Source organism: Pipistrellus hanaki (genome assembly GCF_964339955.1).
Source record: "Pipistrellus hanaki genome assembly, chromosome: 12".
Lineage (NCBI taxonomy): Eukaryota > Metazoa > Chordata > Mammalia > Chiroptera > Vespertilionidae > Pipistrellus > Pipistrellus hanaki.
Window position 1 is genome coordinate 4,480,620 of NC_140514.1, and position 25,633 is coordinate 4,506,252.

A 25,633-nucleotide genomic window follows, 5' to 3' on the forward strand; every position below is an offset into this window, starting at 1 on the left:
TGAATGGGTGCTGACTGCCTGGTGGTGAATTTGGGGCAAGAAAGATCAGATCCAGTTGGATGGGTCCCTCCATCAGTTTAATCACGTGTCCCCTTTTGTCATGTGACAGATGCCAGGGTGAGATGCCTTGCTTTCGGAAGGTGAAGGGTCTAGAATTCTCTAGATCAACCGCTCACGATTCCTATTATGCTGGTAGCACTTAGGGTAAAACAGCTTAAATAATATCACTGGAGGCAGCCTCTTTTCATCTGCAGATTAATGTGGCAACATTTATCACCTTCTTAGCTGGGAAAACCTTTTATCAGGCTCAGCTAACAGCTTGCATTAGCCCCTTCAAGGTCTTGCCACATTGCCTGTAAAATGACGAGCTGCAGAGTCAGGCCCAGGAATAGTCCAAAAAAGCGGGACCTTTGCCGATGATTACCAGAATGGGTAATGTATTTATTCCCAGGCCAGATAAATTCAATAAATTGCCTGTTTGGCAGTGGAGGCAAGGGTCATCAGAAAATTGGGCTGAGTCTTCTGTGCTGAGAATGACAGACTATTCTGCTAATGTTTGGAAGAATTCTTTTGTAAGCACCAAACAGAAGTTCTTTAATAGGCATTCAGTGCCTGAGCTTCCTCAGCATTATTCTGTGCTAAGACCCAAAAAAACTGTTGACTTCCCCAAATGGCTAAATCTGCCTGTGTATTTAGAATTCTCTGATCAAAAACCAAAGGAAAGAATTCTATACTGTTTGCATCATCATAACTTAAACCTACTCATCTGCCACTCAACAGATACCCATCTTCCTGCTGGGAGTGACGTCTCAAAGTGCTGTTCTTTGAATCTGAAAATGAGAAAGTGATTTTTTTCAACGTTCATGTAAAGGTAGATTACAGATTCTTTGCCTTTTTGTTTTTGTTTTTGTTTTATTTGAAAGCAATGTGGATTCAGTGACTGCTCCAAAGTAATATTATTGCTAACGCCATTTACATTTTTATTAAACTGAGAATGCCAGCCCTGTGAATGGCAGATGCCAGAAGGCTTATTTTAACGGGGCTGTCCAAACCCAGACGTCTCAAGTCCAGGCTCTGTGAAGGCCCCCTGACTTCACAGCTGGGAGAGTGCTAGGAGAGGTGTCAAGGACTCCATACAACCCGGTCTACATCCTGTGAAACAGACCAAAGGACACTTTCTTTAACGTGGGAGGCAATGGCCTGAGTAATTGTCCGATTTCTGGTGGAGGTTGGCTCCCGTGGGCAAATGTTCCCAGCTCCTGCATGCTTCTCAGACATCGATGGGAGTGATATTTCCTCCCCGCTTCACTCTCATTTACATGCTGAGAATAAGCAACTTTTAGAGGAATATACATTAATGTACACATGTAACATTACTGATTTTGACTTGCCAAGACTATTGATGACTAAGCGATATTCTTAAAATGTGTTATATAATTTTTTGAAAAGACACAGCATATTGGATAGTATGAACAGTAGTGAATCTTGGGAGAAGAGAAATGAAATATTTACTATTACATCCACGCATTTTTCTCCTTTTTCAAATTCTTCACATTTGCTCCACAGAAACTCTGAAAGGCAGGCACTTTTAAGCCCCTGTTTATATATGAGGCTAAGGAATGTATCGAAGGCAACACATAGTAAGCAGGGCCAGGATTTGAAACCAGAGCTAGTAGTCGAACTCCACAGTTTCTTTGGCAAAAATTAAGGCTTCTGTATACTCCACGTTTATCTAAGTTTGTGGCACTTTTATTTTATTTTATTTTTCTTTTACATTTTTTTAATTAAATTATTATCTGTGTACATATTTTAACATTGCCCCCCCCCATACATACCCTTCCTCCCCAGAGTTTTGTGTCCATTGGTTGTACTTATATGCATGTATACAAGTCCTTTGGTTGATCTCTTATCTCCCCCAGATCTCCCTACCCTCCCCGCTGTAATTTGACAGTTTGCTTGTTTTACTGTCTCTATATCTATCTTTTGGTTCATCAATTTATAATGTTCTTTATTATCAAGTTTATGGCACTTTTAAAGAAGCCACCTGTCAGAGAGATGCACTGACTTCTGATCTGATTTCTAGAAAACTGGCCACTAACTCAGAGTATCTGGGCCCCAGAAAAGCAAGATCACAAAAGTTACAGCGGGAAAGCTGGGAGATTTGGGTGTGGGCGGGAGAACTGGGAGGTGCGGGACATCCAGGGCACCAGGTCTCCTAGGAGTTTCCTCCCCTTCCTTCAGCCTCTAACTACCAGGGCCAGATGTCCCCAGGATGAGGTCATCTGCGAGTTCTCAATGGAGTATCCATGAAGAGCGGCTCCTTTTTGGCCTTCATTTCTGACCTGAGTCACCTTTGCACAGAGTCTGCAAGGGCTGGGCCTGTTGTAATCAGTTAAGTGCATTTTTTTACTGATCGTGAAAGCAACCCAGAGAAGTAGAGCAACATGCCTGTGGCCGTCTCCTCCCAGTTGCATTGCTCCCTCCAAAGGGGCTGGGACTCTGAGGGACTACTCTCGCAGAGGCTGCTAAAAGCGCCTTCTAACTGAGCTCCCTGCTTCAAAGCACTCACGCCCTTTGCAGTGCACACATCAGCCAGACAAATCTAGAGGAAATGCAGACCACGTTCTGACACCAGCACCGCCTTCACCCTTTTCCTCCATGCAAAAGCTTCCTTTTGTGCTGGGTGTCAACTCCAAGTTCCTTGACTGTCAGGTCCTCCGTGGCCGAGCCCTGCCTGACTCCCTGACCTCCTCTCTGGACTCTTCCCCTCGATCACCTTGTTCCAGTGCTGCTGGCTTGACTTCATTTCCTTAGACACACCAAGCTCATCCCACATTCTGGCTCTGGAACTTACTGTGCCATATGCCTGAACTTCTCTCACGTTTTTGGGTAGTGAGCTCCTACTCACCATTCAGCTAGTACTTTTGCAACGATGTTAAGTCCTACTCCTCTACTCTTACTTCTTACCTTGAGTTATTTTCTTCACAAATTATTAGTGTTGTTTTTTGTTTGTTTGTCTCCTATCACTACAGTAACAACATGAGAAGAAACTTCATCTTGTTCTTTGTCAGATCCCTTGAGCTAGCTTTTAACTGAGTAACATGTAGCACACATTTAATACAACCTTATTGGATGGATGAATGAAAGGATGAAAGAAAGAAAGAAAGAAAGAAAGAAAGAAAGAAAGAAAGAAAGAAAGAAGTTAAGCTTAAAACCCAAATCCACATTTTGACCACCAACATGCCACAAGTTGCAATTGAATTCTTAAAATGGATCCAGCTCCTGGCTAGACATGGTGTAGAACACAAGGGAATCATATCTAGTCTCTCCTTTCAGGATCTTTATACCTAATTTGTAACACCAGGCTCATTTGCACTTGAGATAAGAAATAATACAACTAAGTGCTAGGAGAAGGGAGTGGCATCAGAGGGTATAGGCATGCGATGAGAGTGGTCGGTGAGCACCAGGAGGTCCTCAGAGACTTGCTAGTTGAGTTGGTTGGAGGCTTGAACGTGGATACAGTTTAGAGGGGGGGTGAATGAAGACCATCAGGTCTTGGGTAAGACTTAACATTGGATGAATTTACCCAAGATTGAGTAATAAGTGACAAGTGTTTGAGGCCATTCCAAGCTGGCGACATTTGTTAGATCCTTTCGTCTGGAAAGTAACCCATTCACTCATTACATACAAGTATAATTTTATGAGAAAGCAAGGCCAATAAGGGAAAAGAAGAGGAGGAAAAGGGTCAGTGAGGTTTCTATTTGACTTATGGTTGGGGGTGGGGACAGGTGGACCAGGCACACAGTGAATGTCAGATATTGGGCATTATATATACTCGGGTACAGCGTGGCAGAGACCATCTAAGAGTTCCTCAGAGGGCCACAGCTGTCCCCTATGAGGACTGCCCCTCAGAGGGGACCCCAATAAAGTGTAGAGCAAGGAGATTCCTGAGAACTCAGTCACTATGCTCAAAAAGAGCAACTATCCGCCCATTCATTTGTCCATAGATTTATTCCACAAGCAGTTTCTCTACACCAAGTATCATGTAAATTGCAGGGGCTATTGTAAGGGTTAGTTTTCTTAAGAAATTCACCGTCTGTCTATCCACAAAGAAAAGCACATGCTGTTAAGACTTAATGACACAATATGTCTCTTAGTGTCTTAACTCACTACCCATGCTTCCAGGTCTGGGTTGAATGAAAACATTTATCACATATTCAGGCTTGGCTGCAAAATCACACCAAAACAAACCAAAACATCCCATGAAGAGAAAGACTACCTTAATCTTTCTTTCTCTTCTCAGAAAGGTGATAACAGAAGATTTGGTCCCAACAGGGACAGGCAACGAATTTGCATTTTAAAGTTTGACAGATATTTATAGGCCTTTTGATCTCTTTTCTCCCCTCTACCCAACACCCCCAGCCTCAATGCTTCCCCCTCCCTCCTCCACCCATCAGCTCTCTGCATTGTGTCAGGTACACATTTGAGAAATGATGGTTCTAGATCCAGAGGACCTAGGTGCCTTATTGTGTGCTCAGGGTCATATAGCTCTTACTTATTGAATACCAAATTACATAGAGTTATTTCAAATTATATCGAGTTATTTTTAACATTCCCAACAGCCGCAATCACCTTGAAAGTTTCCTTTATTACTTACCTTTTTGGTTGTTACGAGAGGAGGAAAAGAGGCTCAGAGAGGTTAAGTAACCTGCCCAGAAACACTGATAAGTAGTGGAGACAGAATTGAAACTCGGGGCTGAGTGTCCCCAAACCTGTGACCTTTTCCTGAAGCCAGGCTGACTCTAGTCCACAAGCCCGGTTATTATGGGCCGCTCCTCTAAGATCCTTCCTGGCAGAGCGCATCCTGCATTCCAGTTTTCTTGCTGGTGTTGTTCTGGAAATAGCCCAATAAACGTCACACTGTGATTTACTCGGGGCAGACCTGCAGCTGTCTTTTCCTTTGCAGCGCCTCTCGGGCCCTGAGGTTTTCCCCTCCTGGTCTTGCACCCGGGCTGCCACGGCCCGCAGCTGCACGCCTTAGCTTGGCATCCTCGTCTGCAGCCCCATGGGGTTTGCCGGACAGAACTTCTCTCTGACTCACAGAAAGCCCATGGGGAACTAGCTCAGAATCGCAGACTCTCACAGTTTTGCAACTGGAGGGGATCCTAAAACCATCTAGGAAACAGGTTCAGGGACTGTCTCACGCAAAAGTAGCTGACATCCGATGTACCAGAATACTACATATTGGCTAGGTTAAACGTGAAAGATAAAGGACACAAGTCACATTAACAGCTCTGTGTGCGAGGTGCCTTGTCTTGCTTAATCTTCACTACAAGCCAGTGAGGCACAATGAATTATTATCCATATGTTACAGCTGAACTGGCTCAGAGAAATAACTGACTGAAGGTTCTACAGCAAGCATGTCAAACTTGTAGCTCATGGGCCGCATGCCTCATTTAGTTGGCCCTTGTTAGCCTTTGAGTTTGTCATGCTTGCTCTACAGTGACTGTGGGACTGGGATCTGAACCACTGGACTGTGGAGAGTTCAGCTCCTTCCTTTCCCACAGCCTGCGGTGGGGTGTGATGGAGCGTGCAGACATACCCTGGCGGGAGGGACTGGCCTATGAAATTTGCTTCTGAGCCAAAGAGCCAAGAACCAACAGAATGAGGAGATGAATACTATCATTTGTGGGCTCACTGAGGTCAGGTCTGCAATCTAAAACCATCTGGCACTCACCAACAACTTGAGTGGTATTTTGACCACAAGCGCTTCCTCAGGGAAACAAGGACTACTTGTCTACCTGCAGCCTCCTCCCAAACTTTCCAAGACCATCTTTTACAAACTAGAAGATTCTGCAAGTTCCCATTATCCTTGGAAAATCCACCCCCCACCACTATCCTCAAAGAGGGTGCCTTCAGAGTGCCAAATTGGGAGCTGTAAGAAGTCATTGCTGGTGCGAGTCTTCGGTTGAGAGATCAGGTTCAAAGCTCAAGCCACAGCTTCCCCACCTCCACTCCCTGTCCCATCTCCAGTCTCTAGAGGGAATGATCCTTCCCTTCCCCCACAGAGGTTCCCTGTAAAAGCCTCTAGATAGTGTTGAGAGATGCTTTAATTGCAGAATCTACACAGACGTTTCTGGATCTTGATATTATCCATTCTGGGGCAAATAGTTGACCTGCTAATGACAGTGTTTCTAAAGATCCCAACTTGGCCTCATTTTGCTAGCTTGTAGGTGATGACATTTTCTCTTTTTAAATATATATATGTATTTTTTTATTTTAGAGAGTAAGGAAGGGGAGAGAAAGATAGAAGCATCAATGATGAGAGAATCATTGATCGGCTGCCTCCTGCATGTCCCCACACTGAGGATTGATCCCGCAATCTGGGCATGTGCCCTTGATCAAAATTGAACTCAGGACCCTTCAGTCTGTAGACAGACCCTCTACCCAATGAGCCCAATCAGTTAGGGCAACATTTTCTCTTTTTAGAAAAAAAAACACATCACTGGTAGCAATCCATCCAGTAGTTCTTAGCCCTTCTTTGAGTGATAAAAGCCTTTAAAACTTTATGAAATGTATACATCTCCTTACCAGTAAAATATACCTGGGCACATACATGTTATTGTCATGTGCTAGGTTGGACACTTGAGAAGCTCAATCCTGAACTCTCTCACACTGCAGACCACTGTTCTAGAGTGAGCACCCTGGTCCACGGACCTCATCTGATTCCCTGTACATCTCCAGAATGCAGTGAATATCTGGTAGATAGTAGATAACAGTACATGGGAAATGTGTGTTGCAAGTTGAATGAATGAATTAATCTGGAAGCAAGTTTGCAAGAGTGAAGCCCACTTGGTGATACCTTGGCCCCTGGTAAGAATGCCATTGAGTGACACTGTGCATGGTCAGGTGGGCTTTGGATCCCACTTAGAGCAACACTGCTGTAGATTAGAAAGAGATGTGGGGGCTGAAGAAGAAAAATAGTGGTATTTGGGAGCACATATCCATTAATCACAGCATAGTCAGGATAATCACTTTCTCTCCTTACCCCATTCTCTCCCTCATTCTTATTCTCTCTTCCTTCTTATAACCTACTATGGTAATCAAGAGCTTTTGAAAGAACAAAGAGCCTTTTGATCACTGTCCAGAATGATCAAAGATTAGCTAGTTGTCCCACAGGCCAGAGCCACTGAACAAGTACCTTTGGTGGTCACTGAGATGAGTCTGAGCCCACAGAGCCCTCCTGTTCTGCTCCCTGAGACCCACAGAGCAGCTCAGGACCTGAGCTGTCTTCCTGAGTCTGTATTTCAAGTGCTTCTTCCCAAAGGACATATAAAAGAACAGAAGGCTGAAACCGGTTTGGCTCAATGGATAGAGCGTCGGCTTGGGGACTGAAGGGACCCGGGTTCGATTCCCGTCAAGGGCATATACGTTAGTTGCGGGCATATCCCCAGTAGGGGGTGTGCAAGAGGCAGCTGATCGATGACTCTCTCATCGATGTTTCTAGCTATCTCTCTCCCTTCCTCTCTGTACAAAATCAATAAAATATATTTAAAAGAACAGAAGATGTCAATGCTGCCTCTGGCCATGGATCATGGAGAGCCCCCGAGGCTGCCTTTCAGAGGCACAGCATGGCCATTTGCAGCTGGCATTTTCAAACAGTGTCCTGGGCTGGGGTGAGTTTAGGAACCTATACTCTTTTAGAACTACCAGGAATTTCTGATAAGAAATCAGACTTGGAAACTCTAAGACTGTAGAGTTATCTGTTCAGTCCTCCAACTGGCTGGCGCCACAAATTCCCATCTGAGATCTGGGTGTGGATGCCTCCAGGCCTTATCCCTCTAATTTTATTTCAAGACCCAGTTTGCATCATTTTTCCAGGAAGTCTTTCTGGGTCATCCAACAGAAATTTATCTCTCCCTTCTCTCTCCTCCCATGGCACATTTTTCAGTTTATAGTAGTTTAAAGCAGTTTATATCCTGGCCCCTCTACTCGAGTCATTTTCTGTCAGCGCTATGCAATGGAAATATAATGTCAGTCACATATACAACTGTTAATTTTCTAGTAACCATGTGTTGTTGTTTTTTCAATTATAGTTTACTAGTTTACATTCGATATTATTCCATATTAGTTTCCTAGATAATTATGTACTTTATAAAGTAGTTCCTCCAATATTTCAAATATCTTCCTGGCTTCATACATAGTTATTACAATATTATTGAACATATTTCCTATGCTGTACTTTACAGCTCTGTGACTATTCTGTAATTACCAATTTGTACTTTTGAATCCCTTCACCATTTTCACCCAGCCCCATACTCCCCTTTGTTCTGTCGACCGTTCAGGACTGTTTCTATTTTGTTGGCTTATTTTGTTCTTGAGATTCCACATGTAAGTGAAATTATATAGTATTTGTCTTTCACTGTCTGGTTTTTTTCACTTGTCATAATACCCTTTAGGCCCATCCAGGCTATTGCAAAAAGTAAGATTTCATTCTTTTTTTATAACTAAATAGTATTCCATTTTGTAAATGTAACACAGCTATCTTATACACTCATCTATTAATGGGCACTTGGGCTGCTTCCAAATCTTGGCTGTTGTAAATAATGGTGCAATGAGTATGGGATGCATATATTCTTTCAAATTAATGTTTTGGGTTTCTTTGGATATATTCCCAGAAGTGGAATTGCTGGGTCGTAGTCTAGTAGCCATATTTATCAAATGGAACTAGGTAAAATTAATTGTACTAACGTTTTTGTGAATGTTTTATTTGTAAACATTGTAAAATAATGTTTGATTCAACATGTCCAAAAGGTTACTGCAACATGTACCCAATATAAAAATCATCTGTGAGATAGCTTACATTTCCTAACGATACTGAGTATTTGAAATTTTATGTGTATTTTACACTGACTGCACATCTCAGTTTTGGCCACATGTCACGGGCCGACAGCCATATGTGGTCTTCTGGAGGCCATATTGAGTTAGCACAGTTCTGTAAGTTCTTTAGAACTTTAAGGTCCACTCTCTGGGCCCACTTTAGGTGCTTAGAAAATATTTGAGTCAATTCAAATGTGAATTCCCTTGGAGAGTATCCTTTGATGTTTTTAATTTGTTCAATTGTTGTCTGTTTGAAGGCACAGTCTCTTTGGAAAGGGTAGTATCAGTTTTAAGGAAGGGGAAGCAATCCAGAGGTAGGTTTTATTTGAGAGGGGTGGGGGTTGGGAGAACCCCAGGGGCACAGAGCATTAACGGGAGCAGGAGGTAGTGCAGCCCAAGGGGCGGATGTCAGAGTAACTTCTCCATGGTGTGACACCGTGAACGTGAGGCCCTGGTGGCTCTGCACCGTGGTCGGCCTCCTCTGAGCGGGTTCCCTGGGGCTGCCTGGAAAACATCTTCTGCCAGAAGATTTGTTTGGAATGTAATGTGATCACTTGAGTCCCCAAAAAGAACTATAGCAAGATGTTCTCAGCAAAGATTTTTTTTCCAAAAACGGGTTGGACCAGTTTCATACCATGACCACAGGCTTCCCATGAGAATTGCCTGGCTTACCTCATAATTCACCCATAGCTGAGTTTGTCCAAAAGGAATTATCTCCAACCAAGACAGTGCCCTCCAATACAAGATCATGGCTTTCCAGGAAAGGGAGAGCTCTTAAAGAAATCAGATTTCTTTCCCCAGGTCCTCTGAGGCCAAGTAGTCAGGGAATAGGAGTACAAGGATTGAAGCGTGGAACCCCCAGGCTGATTGTCACTCACAGGGTAATGCGTTTCCTCCATATGTAAGGGGGATCAGACTGTGGGCTGGCTCACATCATTCCCAGACGAGGCTCAGGATGTGGGGGTAAGGACCCACCTCTGGAGAGGAGCACCCCTAGCTTCCAATGTCAGCTCACCCATTTATCTTGAATACCCATCTATTGCAGATCTTCATTTGTACACTTCAGGTAGGGACTTTTGGTGGTTTATGCAAAGCACTGTAAAGAAGTGGTTAAGGCCTCCTCTGCCAACTAGCATGTGACCTCAAGGGAGTGGCTTTGCCTCTTTTAGCCATGGGTTCTTCACTGTGAAATATGGGTAGTAACAGTCCCGACTTCCTATAGCTGTGTGTTGATTAAATGGTGAGATAAAGAACTAATCAATGCACAGAAAGTGCTCCATAAAAGTTCATAATGATTTGAAAATTAAACCCAACATAAACCAGGATAATTTAAAATAGAAAAGTGAGTTTTAAAAGAGTAAAGAAATCGATAGTTTCAAGTAAGAGGATGCTGAATACACAGTAAGCAATGGGCAGTGAGGGTAACTAGAAGGAAGGAAGTCTCTCATCTTAGTCCGCAGCTCTTCTTAGTTTAGTTGAGTATACTAAACCACAGAAGGAAAACTTGTGTTAGTTAGACTGTGTAGGTCCCACTATAAGGACACTGGAGGCCACCAAGAAGTCGACTGGTAGTCAGAACAGACTATAGAAAGAACAATTGGGATTTGGTTAGGCAGTGGGATGGCATCACTCACCCGAGGCAGAAACCTATATACTAACCAAGGCATAGCAATGGGATGAGCTGCCTGTCTTCCAAGGAGAACGATGGAGGAAGGGGATTGGGGGTGGGGTGGGGTGGGGGGGAGAATGAAGTAGGAAGCTTTAGTGACAAGTAAGATGGGCAATAAGAAGATCAAAAGATAAAACAGAACAAGAGCTCATGAGCAATATCAGGAAAAAGATGCTGAGATCCATAAAATGGCCACAGCTTATATTGTGGAGAAGAGATGGGAAGGAAAAGGAGGGGAGCAGGGAATTTACCTCCAATCCCATTGTCTGGGCCGTGACCCAGACACCCAGAGGGCTCCCCAGCTCTGCCAGGAACACCCTCCCGCACTGCCTGTCCCGAAGACCGGTGCCTGACAGGACTGTGCCCCCGTGCAGACTCTGCTTCCCGTTCTTAGGAATACCTAGGAAAGGCTTGTCTAAGGCACTTACCTCCTCTCTGCCTGGCTTTCTCACCTGGACTTGCCAAGCCTGGCCTTCCTATAAGGTAGAATTAGATTACATTTGAGCTACAAGAAGTGAGGACATTGTGTATGTACGTACGTACGTACGTACAGGCACAGTTATTTCTGCAGGATTCCATTTCCTCTGTTCTCTTTGAATCCATCTCCTGGTAACAGCTGTCTGGCTCCCGAAAGCCAGCAACAGCTGCAATAATGAGCCCACCATTTGAGCCAGGGATGACACGGGCTCAGCCCCGAGGTGCAGCTGTTCTTTAAAGCCTGGTGTCTCTACCCTCCCCCTGGCCTGGAGAACAAAGAGGGCCATTCATTAACCCCCCACATCTCCCATTTTCACATGGGGGATCCCCTCTTCCTTTTACCAGTGGTGCAGTCTCGTAATTCTGCCCCTTATTGGTCGTTTCACCATAAGAGCACACGAGATGTCTCTCCAGTGGAGATGGCACCATTATCCACATCATGAGAGGGTTATACAGTTCCCAAGATGTAATAGATGTGAAAATCTTCTACAAACTCTAAGGCACTGCTCCCATAGTAGTTTTTATTAAGGTCCTTTTCCTGAGTTTAACAAGAGAAAAAAAAAATTCCTGAAAAATATAGTGAAATAAACTGTCTGAAGGAGACTGGCCACGTAAGTGGTCACAGGAGTGAGGAGGCACAGAGGGTTTCTGGAGAAGACACTTGGTGGACTTAAGGACTGATAAGACCTGAAAGGTTAAGGGCGAGGAAGGGACATTGGGTGAGGGATATAGCCCAGGTAAAGGGCAAGGGGGGGGGGGGGATGTGTTCAAGGGACAGCGCAGAGCCTTCCTGGAATGGGGCAGAGAATGGCACATAACGTTGAGGGTCGTGATGGGTCGGACCAGGAGTGTCCTTACACGAGAGGCAGGGATGTTGTCAGGAGAGGCTGAGTGGCATGGAAAAGTCAGGGAGTTACAGAGACCCTCCTGCTCCCCGAGTCCTGTGGTTTATCCCTATTTAACAGTCAGGACAGAGGGGCCTGTAGCAGACATGCTCTTGGCTTCCAGGTGCCGGGCTCAGTAGCTTTGGACCCCAGCAGGTCTTTATCCGTCCGAGCCAGCGGTTCCCAACTTCTCTGCTTTTTAAAAAAGATGAGCCAGCTCCAGCTTAGATTCACCAAATCAGAATTCTTGGAGTGGGGCCCAGGAATAATCCTTCTGAGAATAATCTTTCCTCTCTCCCCAGGCGTTCTTGTCCTCGTGGAATTGTGGGAATGCTGTGCATGTGACCTTGATGACTCCCGGCGCCAAGAGCCTCCTATGCTGATGAAGGAGGGTGACTGCTCAGTCTACAGAGGGCTAGGCAGGGTCACTCCGTGCTCTGTGCCCGACCCAACTGTGCCGGAGAAGACTGGCGCTTTCTTCAGGAACAACTTTCTCTCTTTCATCTTTCTTGTTTCCCTACCCTGAACCTCCTTCCCATTTCTTTCTCCCCCGTGCAAGACAAATGCAGAGCTCTATCAAGGATTTAGTAATCTCCATGTCCTATTTGTCAATGTCCTCTTATCTTTACAAGAGTATTTCCCCCAATCTCCTCCTTTTCTTCTCTCCCCCTCCCTTCCTCCCTTCCTCCCTCCCTCCCTCCCTTATTCCTTTATTCCTATCTTTGTCTTTTCTTTACTTTAAAATAAGTATAGTACCCAGATGCTTTGATTCAACTTGAGGGCAATTGTGATTTTTGAGTCTTTTCCCTCTATTCATGGACCTACTCAGATCAGCTTTGCCTAGTCACAGCTTCTAAAATTTTAAGTTACTATCTTTTTAAAATTTAGAAAATATTGACAACCATAAAGAATAAGAGCAGCTACCAATGACTGATTGCTTACCATGTCTGAAGACAGTTACCGAGAAATTTCTTTACATGTATGAATCTTCACAAGAATCCTGTCAGGTAGGCACTGTTTTTATCCTCATATTATAAACAGAGAAACTGAGGCACAGAGAAACACCTTGGAGGACCATCTTAGTGCAAATTGGTTTCAACTTTTTTGACACAGGTATTAAAATGCCACCCAAATACCAGTAAGTTATCTTCTTACTATCACTTAATTAATGAAAGCAGAGGGATCAGGTTTGAACAGGAACCCTATGCTTCTAATCATGACACAGGCTACCCCTAAAAAGTAAAGTCAGATGAATAAAGAAAAAAATGACCTTCAATTTCTATTACCAGAAATAAGCATTATTTTTTTAAATTTTTCTTTATTGATTAAGGTATTACATAAGTATCCTTTTCACCCCTTAGCACCCCCCCCCTTGTCATGCTTTCACCCCCCTGGAAATAACCATTCTTAAATACTTCATCATTTTTCTATGGAAAAAAAGTAATTGGGTCAAAGTATTAAGTTTGCAATTTTGCTTATAAATTCTCATATTAAATTATATTTCCTATGTTTATGTTCTCTATAAATGTTATTTTCATTGACTAATAGTATTCCATCACATGAAGGGGACATAATTTATATCATTGTTCCTTTGTTGTTAAGTCTTGAGATTGCTTTTAATTTTTTATTATCATAATACTATGACTAATATTTTTGTTCATAAATTTTGACTCTAACTAGTTCTGTAGAATAAAGGCAGAGTGTCAAAGCTATTTTTTAAAATCTAAATTACATTCCAGAGATTTTAGAATATTTAAGCAATCTCACCAGTTGACCCACAGCAGTGTGTGTGAGGGACCATTTCCTCACCCTCTTGCCAACATTGCCAATTTGGGAGGTGAAAAATGACTTCTCCTTGTAGTTTCCATTTACATGTCTTTGATTACTAGCGAGATGGGATATTTTTTTCTACATTTACTACCACTAGCACTTCTTTTGTGAGCTGTCTATCCATGCCCTTGTTCATTTCCCCAGTGGGCTCGTGTTTCTCTTATCCTTGTGAGATCTTCATAGCCATAACCCTTCCAATCTCAGATTTGTGAGAAATATTTTCCCAGGTTTGGTCTTTGCCTTGTATCTGCTTTCTAGGTGCTAATTAGCTTACAAATAGGGAGATCTGGATTTAAAATGATCCAGTGTTGAGGCCAGCATTTCTGAAAATAAGCAGCCTTTTTATCTGACTAAAAGCATTTGTAGTATGTACTACCAGGAGCTTCCATGTCTTAACTACTGGCCTTGGAGGGGACTAAAGAAGCAACTTTGAAATAAAAAAATCAATAAAATATATTAAAAAAAAAATAAAAAATAAAAAAAAAAAAAGCAACTTTGCACATTTCTGCTTTGCAGGCTGATAAAAACAGAGGGAACTCCTTGGAGGACCGCCTCAGTGCAAGTTGCTTTCAACTTTTTTGACACGGGTATTAAAACACCACCCCAAATACCAGTGGTAATAAAGGATCCAACTTAAAAGGGGGAGTAGGTGTAAATGTGACACATGAGATTTTTTTTAAAATCTTGCTAGCCAGTTGCTGAAGGATTAGGGGTGGAGCACTCAGAGCTGCTTCCCCTCCTGAGTCTGTGGGGGGAAAACCAAGCTATTTGGGGCTAACTGTTGACATGAGATTTTTTGAACCAAGAGGAAATGCTCATATTCTCTTGTGAGAAGAATCATCCCCACATCCTGCCCTGTTGCTCTCAAGGGAGTAATAGCTGCCACTTCCTCTGTTTTTCACCCTGGTCGCTACTCTCATGCTCCTCTGCCCTACACACTACATTCTCTTCTCCACCCCCTCCTGTGGTCCACAGAACAGCCCGTTTTGTGCAGATGTGATGACTGCCTCCCCAAAAAGAAACATTTTTATGGAGAGAGAAACATCTATATGAGGTCAGCTGCTTCCTGCATGCCCCCCTCCTCCATCTTGGGATGACCAGAAGTTGAACTGGGTTCAGCTTACCCTTAGGTGCACTGGGTGATGCTCCAACCATCTGAGCCACAGCGGCAAGGGTATTTAGACACATTTTCCAAATAGCAGAAGGCTTATATTCTCATCTGGAACTACCAGGGTCCCACAGGGAGGTGGTTACCTGTAAATGGATTAGTTGCAGGGGTCTTCAAACTACGGCCCGCGGGCCACATGCGGCCCGCAGAGGAGTCTGATCCGGCCCGCCAGGTTTTTTGGGCAGTGAGCGCAGCCGAGGTGTTACAGTAGGAATTAGTAGTTCATTTAGTCCGGCCCTCCAGCTCTCTGAGGGACCGTGATCTGGCCCCCACTTTAAAAAGTTTGAGGACCCCTGGTTTAAGGGAAAGCCACGCTGACTTGGTTTCCATCTACATTCATTCAGCAAATAAAATGCACACAGTGCTTGGTTGTGGAATGGGCGGACGAGTTGGGATCTTGAGCTCGGGTTGTCAGCGTGTTTGAGGGGAGAGGGAGCCTTACAGATCTTCTGGACAAGAAGGATGCTCTTCCTCCCCACGTTGCTTAGTGAAGGGGCTGGAGATAAACATATCAGGCTGGGGAATTCTCTTCAGGAAGTCCACAGGGTTTTCTCTTTCTGTTCAAAGGGGCTTCTACAGTTGAGCATATTTGTCTTCTGTCTCTCGTGTCTCCTATGAAGTAAGCCACTTTATTTCATTTCTTTGTGTGTGTGTGTGTGTCTGTATTTTGTCCTGGTGGAATACTTAGCCTATGTAAATCATCTATTTGCTCATTGCATGATGCTTCACAATGGATTTGTAAGAGGACTAAAACCAAAATATTACTCTTTGGCTTTCCAATGAACCTCAGACTCAAGTCAGGAGAGCCAAAAACTTGCACGGTTTCTTGGGTTAGTCAGGAGAGTAATGGCAGTGACCTTGAAAGGACCGCAGACACTGGCCTTGCTAAAACTCTCACAGCTCAACAGTAACCAAGTAGGGAATTGCTACTTTTGTTTCTCTTGACTAGCTCAAGGACATAGGAAGATATCACATTGCAATTAGGAGTTTTCTTTTCTCTCCCTCTCTTCTTCTCTTTTTTTTTCTCTCTCCCTCTCTCCCTTTGCCCCAAAAGATTTATCTGTTTTGGGCTTGTGTGTTAGTTGAGTGCCAAGATTGTGTGATGGCGTGAAAGGGTGCAGGTTTTTACCTTAGTCCTAACTGTGTTCAAACTCCATCTCTATCTCTCTTCTGGCAGGAAGTTCTAGGCTCTGGAAACGCTACTAGAGGCTGGCATGCCAGTGGGGTCATGTGGCTGAGGCTGAGGGACTGTGGAGTACACAAAGGTCGGGGAGTAGACCCTAAGGGCCAAAGACAGTTGCTGACGCCTGGCTGCACTGAGTGTCTGCGTGATGAGCTCAGCGGTGGAGGCAGTGAGGACAGCATGTGGCTGCATTACTGCAGCAGACTCTGGGCGTGTCAGCCTCAGAGGTGCTGGGTAAGGCTGTGGCCTTTCAGGAGAGGTTGTGTCCATTGACCACAGGCGAGGTCCTTAGCTTCTGAGCTTCATTTCCTCTCTGGTGAGGTGAAGACAAGGCCTACCATCCCGAATTCTATGGAGGATGACATGAGATCCTGTATATCAGGCTCTTGTTTCTGGCACCTAGCACAGAGGAGGGGCTGTAAGTACTCAAAAAAGGAAAGTGTTCTTACTTATTAACATTAACAGATAACATTATTTTATTTGTGAAAGAATGAGATTTCTTTCTAACATTTTCAATTACAGGAAACTATGTCTAAATGTCAACCTTACCTGCTGTTTAGTCAAGATGGCTGCCTGGCGGTAGGCCAGGGAAAGCACTAGAAGGCGGTTGGGAGACAGATGCCTCCTGTTCTGGAGCTGCGGACCCAAAGTTGTAAAACAGCCTCAGGACACGAACAAGGGCCCTTTCAAAGCCTCGGCTCCCCTGCTCCTCCCTCAGGATGTAGACTCGCTCGCCGGAGCCTGGCCCTCCAGTCCGGCCACCTGGGTCCAGAGCGTGTCTCCTCCACTTTTTAATCATGACCGTGAACAACGTTTCCAACTTCTCTAAGCCTCCATTCTTTCCTTATGTAAAATGGGAACAAAACAGTACTTTCTCGAAAGGATTTTTATAAGAATCCAATGGAATAACTCATATAAAACCCTTAGCACTAAATAAGTTTATTGGGGTAACTGTGGGTATGGCCAAGACAGGGGGTGCCTCTGGGGATTGTACACACAGCATTCCCTTCAGAACGCCAGAATCGGGCCTGTCCACGAATCGTGGCAGAGAAGTACATGGATGCTAATCTGTCTCACTGTCTAATTTAGGAATGAGGACGGGAAGTCTAAACCTACTGCATCTTTTAGCCCCTTCGGTGCTAGGCCAATCTCGGTGCTCTGTACACACTGGCCAGCATTGATTGGCACCAATCAATCAGTCTTCCCAATTTTTAACTGGGTTGCAGCTATAGCTTGAGTTCAGGAAACAAGAGCTCTACAGACATCATCGTGCAAATGCCTCTGACTGTTGTCGGGTGTTCCAGCCAGGGGTTAAAGCCTGGCCTGAGGCAGCGTGTGGAGATTTGAACCCTGGGCTACCAGTCATTAGATGTTAGGTGTGGGGTCTCCAGGGAGTTACTTAATCACTCCGTGCCTCAGTTTCCTATTAGTACAACAGGATTGGTGGTGATAATAGCTCCTACCTCCTAGGGTTATCGTGAGGATTGTGTGAATTAGTCTCTGTTACACACCTGGAGTGCTATCTTGGCCTCCAGGCCTGCCGTGGCCCCAGCTCTGCTGTCCTGAACCCCACGTCCACAGAATGATCTCAGAGAGCTTCGGGGAGACAAGCAGGTCCATGCAGATCTGGTTCTGGCTTATGTCTTACTAGAGAAAGAGAGGGTACATTGGCAAGCACGGATCCCAGGCAGTTTCCTTGTTCCCAAAACAGGATTGGGGGACCAGCAATGCTGGTTGCCTGAGGCCAGCGGAGGGGAGTGAGAGCACAGGAAGCCCTTCTGATACCGGTGACAAGAGCAAAGCCGGTGCTTATTAAGCGCCGCCAGTGTACCACGGACTTGGCAGATGTTGTCTCATTTGGAAAATGAAATTTCGGAAAGTAGAAGCTTAAGGAATTAGCAATTTTGGAAAGAAGCTATAGAAAAAGAAAAAGAGAGGGAGTCTGAGAGCAGAAGTGATATCATGCGCAAAACTGAGAGGTTTGGAATGAGGACTGAAAGCCGACCGACAGTGGCTACCCCCGCACATTCAGGCCACCTGCCGCTACCACAACCAAGAGAAATAGGAAGAAATCGGTTTTTTAAAAGGTGGTCTTACGGGGACCTTGGCTCGACCCCTTCCTACCAGGGGAATCGTAACTGAGTCTTTTAACCACAGAGCCTTCATACTTTCATCCGTAAAATGTTGGCTTATTTGTTTTTTAATAAAGGCTAATTAGATGATGTGTAAATGTCCTTAAATATTGGGTCGGCAACTAAGTAATTGCGGGTTTCACACATATATGGCTTCAGTTGAATTTTTAGGTTTGCAGACGTAGTACAAATGTAAAACACATTTTGTATTTGATAGTTGGCTATTCAGCTGTTAATCAGTAAAAAAAAGTTTTTTGATCTGTTTTGTAGTTTTTGTTTGGCGTTCGTTGAAAAATGGAAAATCAAAAGGAACATTTTCGTCATATTTTGCTTTTTTATTTCCGCAAGGGAAAAACGCATCACAAGCTCATAAAAAGTTATGTGCTGTTTATGGTGACGAAGCCTTAAAAGAACGGCAGTGTCAAAATTGGTTTGCCAAATTTCGTTCTGGTGATTTTTCACTCAAAGATGAAAGACGCTCTGGTCGTCCAGTTGAAGTTGATGACGCCCTAATCAAAGCAATAATCAATTCGGACTGTCACAGTACAACACGTGAGATTGCAGAGAAGCTTCATGTATCACATACATGCATTGAAAATCACTTAAAACAACTTGGCTATGTTCAAAAACTCGATACATGGGTTCCTCACGAACTGAAAGAATCACAGTTAACGCAACGCATTAGCAGCTGCGATTTGCTAAAGAAACATAATGAAAATGATCCATTTTTAAAACGACTGATAACTGGCGATGAAAAATGGGTTGTTTACAACAATATCAAGCAGAAAAGATCGTGGAGCAGGCCAGGTGAACCAACTCAAACAACATCAAAAGCTGATATTCATCAAAAGAAGGTTTTGTTATCAGTTTGGTGGGATTACAAAGGAATTGTCTACTTTGAACTCTTACCACCCAACCGAACGATCAATTCTGATGTCTACATTGAACAACTAATGAAATTAAACAATGCAGTTGAAGAAAAGTGGCCCGAATTGACAAATCGAAAAGGTGTTGTATTCCATCATGACAATGCAAGGCCACACACATCTTTGGTCACTCGGCAAAAATTAATGGAGCTTGGTTGGGATGTTTTGCCACATCCACCATATAGTCCTGACCTTGCACCATCTGATTACTTTTTGTTTCGATCTTTACAAAACTCCTTGAATGGTAAAAATTTCAATAATGATGATGATGTCAAATCGTACCTGATTCAGTTTTTTGCTAATAAAAAACAGAAGTTTTTTGAACGTGGGATTATGATGCTGCCTGAAAGATGGCAAAAGGTCATTGATCAAAATGGGCAATACATTAAAGAATAAAGTTATTTAGTTCCATGAAAAAATTGTCTTTGATTTTCTTTAAAAAATCCGCAATTACTTAGCTGCCGACCCAATAGTAACCGTAGATTCTAGGCTTCCCAGTAAGAGCTGAAGGAGAAGAAAGGGGAGGGGAAGAGGAGAGGAAATCACTTGTTACATTTATTATGTTTTATTGATGTTATTCTGCCAGATAGGGCTAAGGGTCCTTTAGTAAATAGCAAAATTAAGAGCATTAAAAGATAGATATAGAGACAGTAAAGCAACAGGCAGACTGTCAAATTACAGCAGGGAGGTTGGGGAGATCTGGGGGAGATAAGAGATCAACTGAAGGACTTATATACATGCATATATTATAAGTACAACCAATGGACACAAAACTCTGGGGAGGGAGGGCATGTATGGGAGGGGGGGCAGTGGTATACGTACAAAGATAATAATTTAATTTAAAAAAATTAAGAGCATTCCTCTAGATTGCCTGAGTGAGCGTTTTCTTCCCTGCGCCTACTTAATTAAAAACGACCATCAGTGTTTTAATTAGACCATTGACATTTCTCAATAACTGCAAAGGGGCCTTAACTCACCGCGTGAGAGGATTCGCTATTACTCTGAGCGGTAACTGGCTGTGCTTCTGATACTCCTACTCCCTTGTAGAATCAGTTCCGTGGAGGAGAAGGAACGCTCCTGGGACAAATGGGGACTCGGAGACACCCCTTTTGGAAACCCAGGTCCGCCCCTCAGAGCATGTAGGAAGTGAAGCAAACTAGCAGGACCATCCAACCTCACACATCGTGGGCGTTTGGAGGCGGGGTGGGGAAAACAGGCCGGCTCCCTAGTTAATCTCACACTTCCCCGTCCATTTCAAAAACAAGGTGTGACTCCGCAGCCCGATTTCAAAACAAAACAAAACACCCAGCACCTTCAGAAGGCTGGCTGCCAGGTACCCCAGGAACCGAACCCCCTGCCCTGCCTCAAGGAGCCTTCTCTTTCCCGGTGTCTGTTCCCTGGGACAGATCCCAGCCTGCTCCGTGAAAGCGAGGCTTTAAGCTTCTGGAGGTACTTCCTGCTCCCTACGGCTCTGCGCTCATTGGGGCTGCTGGCCTTGGCCATTCTGCCTGTGGGCCTTCTGCACGCCACAGACCCTGGGGGAATCGCCTATGGAGGAGAAAGGCGGAAGCTGGCATCCAGCATGTCTTCTCCTTCTCCCCCCAGCAGCCCTGAGAAGTAAGGGTTTATGGTCTGCATTTGGCATAGGAGGGCATCCACGCTCAGGGCGGTTACCCCCTTCCTGGACCTGTTTCTGTGACAGTACACCCCACAGGCTCTGAACCTCTAGGTGGGCTTGGTGTGTGTGTGTGGGGGGGGGGGGGGGGTTGTTGAAGGGAAGAGGAGGCCTCTGGGCCCCTCTGCTCCTCTCCTCTGGCCCCTGGCCGCTGCCTCCTGACTGCAGGCTGCCCAGGTTTGTTTTCTTTGGCTCCCCTTTAATGAGCTCCTCAGGACCATGCTAAGTCTAGTTAGGCAGCCTTAATTGGTTTAGTTGCCACGAGATAATTCCTTTTTTCTTCTCCGGGAGGCCGTTTTGCTCTGAGCCCTTTTAGCTGGAGGATGTTAATTATCAATGAGGAGAAAGTGACACCTGAGGAGTCCATCTTCCATCTTGGTCCTGCTCGCCTCTCCTTTGAACTCCCTCCCCGGCCTCTTTCCCACTTCATCACTCGGCCCCCAGCACCATAAAAGCCAGCTCTGGCCGGGCGGGCGGCCGCAGAACCTCCTCTCTCCCTGGCCGGGGAGCCCCTCTCTCTGCAGCCGCCTGGCAGGCATGGACGGCCTGCGGGACACCCTCCTGGGCCTGGAGGACGGCGTGGGCCCCTCCGACAGCCCGGGCCTGCTGGCCGCCTGGGACTGGAAGAGCGGGGCCGGGCCCTTCGAGCTGAGCCAGGCCTCGCCTGCCCAGAGCCTGTCCCCGGCGCCCTCGCTGGAGTCCTACACCTCCTCCCCCTGCCCCGCCGCGGCCGGGCTGCCCCGTGGGCACGGCGGGGCCAGCACCGAGAGCAGAGACGCGGGCGGCCTGGTGGAGGTGGACTACAACGTGCTGGCTTTCCAGCCGGCCTACCTGCAGGCCACCGGGGGCCCCAAGGCCCACAAGGGCAGCAAGGTCAGGATGTCCGTGCAGCGCAGACGCAAGGCCAGCGAGAGGGAGAAGCTCCGCATGCGGACCCTGGCCGACGCCCTGCACACCCTGCGCAACTACCTGCCGCCAGTCTACAGCCAGCGGGGCCAGCCGCTCACCAAGATCCAGACGCTCAAGTACACCATCAAGTACATCGGGGAGCTCACGGACCTGCTCAACAGCGGCAGGGAGCCCCGGGCCCAGAGCGCCTGAGCCCAGCCCGGGGGCTCCACCCGGGGACTCCACCAGGCTCCCTGGACCAGCAGCAGCACATGGGCATGTCTGTGTGGGCAGCCTGGGACCTTGCTGTGGGGAGAGTCTTCAGGGGAGGCCCACTGGGCTTGATGGAACAGCCGGAGAAGCAGGTCCTTTGCTTCCAGTTCCCCCACGATGTCTCAGGAGGCTGGCCCTTTGCAAAGACACGGATTCATCTGCCTTTCTCTGTTCATGTTCCTTCCAAGGTTCCATGACTTTAAGTAAAGCAATGTGAAATGGTAACAGCTCATCTTCTCTTGTCACGCTGGCATGGGGAGCTTTCTTCCGTGGCCAAGGAGACCTGTATTCTGTACAGGATTCAGGGTGACACCTGGATTCCGATTTAGAAGGTTCTGTGTCAGGGAAAGGGCTCGGTGCTTGTGTGTGTGTGTGTGTGTGTGTGTGTGTGTGTGTGTGACTGGAACCCTGCCTTTACCTGCACAGGGACCCTAAATCCCTTACATGCAGCAGAGATGAGTGTCATGGGAAACAGACCGTCAGGGACAGACAGACTGTGCTAAGACAGTGAGGAGCCTAGGGCCAGCGCCTGTGGTCCTAAGGGAAGGGAAAGAAGGCTGCCAGCAAGCAAGGCTGGTGCAGGGAACAGGAGGGGTAGAGCAGGGGAGGAGGAGAGGGAGGACTCAGTGCTGCGGGGTGGCCTGGGCTCGGAGGGCAGGAGGGTCCTGTGCTAGGCCTCCTGGGAATATGACCTCTCTGGATCCGTCACTCACTCATTTCTCAAGTGAAGAGAATGATTCGAAAAGGAGACCAGACTATTTTGATTGTGCAGTAAAGTGCCAGGGGCAGGATCAGAACCCTAGTCTACCTCGAATCCCTGCAAAGGTATTTATTTCTTCACCAGAGCATCAGCCCCTCCTCCCTACCCCCAAGTCACCCCACATGCACCCACCCACCCCCTTCACTGTGCCTCATCGGAGGGGGTGGCCACAGCGCCCTCAGCTTGGCTGATTTGATGGGACGTGGCATCACCAAGGAGCTTTGCGTTAAGGAGGCTCTCAGGAGAGGTAAGCTTTAGGCTGAATAGTCCCCTCCTATGATCAGTAAGCATTTGTATTTGTTGCTCAATGTTTATGGCTCCTGTGTTTTTTTCTCTATGGGTGATTTTTTTCTTTTTTAGCAACAAACTACAAAGGCAGTAGAGGTGTTCACAATTTTATGTAGAGTCCACTTTTTCCTTTTCATGCAAATAAATGTAGGCATGCATGCATTTTTAAAGACCCCCTTTAATTCTACAAATTGCTTCTTTTTTTAAAAAAACTTGGGACATATAGCCAAAGCCCTCCCAAGTTAACACACATAAATCTGTAACGTGAGGGCCATTATTACCTTCATCTTACAGACGAGGAAACGGAAGCGCAGACTTGCCCTGCGACCCATGTGTGAACAAGTAGAAGATGCAGAAGGTCAACAATGAGCCACAACATCCTTTGTGTAATGAATCACCTGGTGAATGATATTTAGGTTGTCTTCAGTTTCTTCTTAATTACAGTGCCTTAACAGACATCACAGACAACTAACTAGCTTTTTACACTCATATTTTAATTAGTCCTAGTAATTCACAGAAATGGAATTCCTGCATTAGAGAGTGTGTACGTGTTAAAGCTGAATAAATATTCGTTAGATGACTTTTACGAAGTTCGTAATTATTCACACTTGCCCTAACATTATGGGCCAGAACCAGCTGCTGGATATTACCAATCTTTTGAACTGTTTTAATGGATAGGAAATAGGTATGTCGTTGGGTTAATTTTAATTTCCCTATGAACTATTTGAGATGGCGCGGCGTTAAAAATTTTACGTTACTGTTGTTCATTTTGGTTCTTTTTTATAACTTGCCATTTTATGTTCTTTGTCATTTCTCTATTGCTTATTTATCGTCATTAATAATTTGGGAGGGTTCTTAGTACATGATATGTGATACAAATATTTGCTCCCAATCTATCATTTTGTTACCATTCTTATATTTTATATTTGACTTTGAGCATGAGATCTTTTCCTCTTTTAAGTTTTTCATTTTATATGATCAAATATCTCCTTTTTTATGGCTTATATGTGCTTTTTTTTTCACTTTGCCTAATTTTTCCCTGTTCCAAGGCTATCTAAATGTTTAGGTTTAAATATATGTTTCTGTAACTATTTATCTATAGCTCTTTAACATACCTGCAATTTATTTTTTATGTTTTTGTGCATAGAAGGAATCTAACTTTATTTCTGATTAGTGTTTTTATAACTGAGAAATATCTTGCCATTGGTGGGAGGTGGGGGGCCAGGTGATAGGCACATTTGCTAAAATGTTATTTTGTACGTACAAACTTCATCAACTTCTCTACATTTGCCAGTGGCATTTTAGAGAAGAAACTGGAAAATCTTGGATAATATCAAAGTTTTCCGTAAGGGCCTCTAGCCTGTGTATGTATAGATGTTCATGTGAGAGTGTGTGTACACATATGTATATGTGTGTGTGTGTTACTCTATTTGTTGGGGGAGGAGGGTTAGAAAGGAGAGTGTGATGTGGGGAAGGGTGTGTCTAGCCTTTGATTGGCTTTTAGATCCATTGTCATTTTTCTTGCCATGCTCTTGACTTTCGATATTTTTTTTTTTCAAGTTCAAGCAATAAGAATGGGTTATAAATAGCAATTGTGGCCAGTTTGGGTTGCCTTCAGAACTCTGTGAATGGGTTAGGAGATGCTGTCCTCACTTTCAGATAACCCTGAAAGCCACAGACTCCCTACTGGCTGGGCTCCCAAGGTGCCAGCTGAGGGGAGGCCTCTGGAAAGGCAGGAGAAGGTGACAGCTTCCTGGCAGGAGGCCTCGGGCGCGGCCTGGCTGCACTCCGCACAGCTGCAGGCCTCCCCACATTGCATGGGCACCCCCAGCCCGCGGTGGGGAGAGGCAGCTGCCCATCAGCCTCTGACTGCAGCAGTCCCCGATGAGGATGAGGTCACCTCCCTGGGGGGAGCAGAGCTGGAGCGGCTCCCTGATTCCTCCAGGGAGCACTGAAAAGCAGCAGCTGGCCTGGGCCCCGCTCAGGGGTGGAAATAAGTCACTTTGGGTGCTTAGATAGGAACTGCAATTTGTGTGTGTCCCGTGTGCTGTGCTAGGAATTTTCATATTTTTAATTTCACACTGTCCTCCAAACAGTCCCAGGCCGTGGGCATTATCAGTTCCATTTGAGGAAAGGGAAGCAGGGCAAAGCCACATGATCAGGAGTGGCACGTGGGGGAAGACTTGGCTAGTGAGTTAGGCTCTGACTCCAAAGCTCAGGCCCCTCCCGTGGAGTCCTGCTGTGCTGCCCTCTCTTCCAGGGGCTCCCAGGCCCCCCTGCCCCGCGCTGGGCAATGGGAGAGCAAATCCTCTCTCCCCGCTTCTCCGCCTTCTCTCTGTATCTCCCTCCCTGGGGCCCGGGCTCCTTTCCCCACCCAAAGGCTTTCAGAAGGGGCTCTTCATCTGGTCATTTAAATGATTTCCCTTTGAACTTCCACCTCTACCCCAAACCTCTCCAGAACTTCCCTTCCCTTCCTTCCTGGCGCCCAGAGTCCTTCCTGACCCACAGAGGAAACCTGACGTCTGTCCGTTGGTGCTCAATAAAGTTTACCCAATTCACACCGGGCTGAGGTTCCTTTGTTCTCGCAGCTCCTGCCACAT

At 45.6% G+C, this 25,633-nt stretch overlaps 1 protein-coding gene across 1 annotated transcript; it reads left to right on the forward strand.

Annotated features, from left to right (window-relative positions):
• The first annotated feature begins 19,955 nt into the window (after window positions 1-19,955).
• Window positions 19,956-22,210, forward strand: MSGN1 (mesogenin 1). The gene has a single exon (XM_084900781.1). It carries the CDS (start codon window positions 21,362-21,364, stop codon window positions 21,923-21,925), a length of 564 nt encoding a protein of 187 aa, XP_084756907.1. The 5' UTR covers window positions 19,956-21,361; the 3' UTR covers window positions 21,926-22,210.
• The last annotated feature ends 3,423 nt before the right edge of the window (window positions 22,211-25,633 follow it).

Coding starts and splice junctions, on each gene's coding strand:
- MSGN1 (XM_084900781.1), top strand. CDS start 21,362: ATGGACGGCCTGCGGGACACCCTCCTGGGCCTGGAGGACGGCGTGGGC.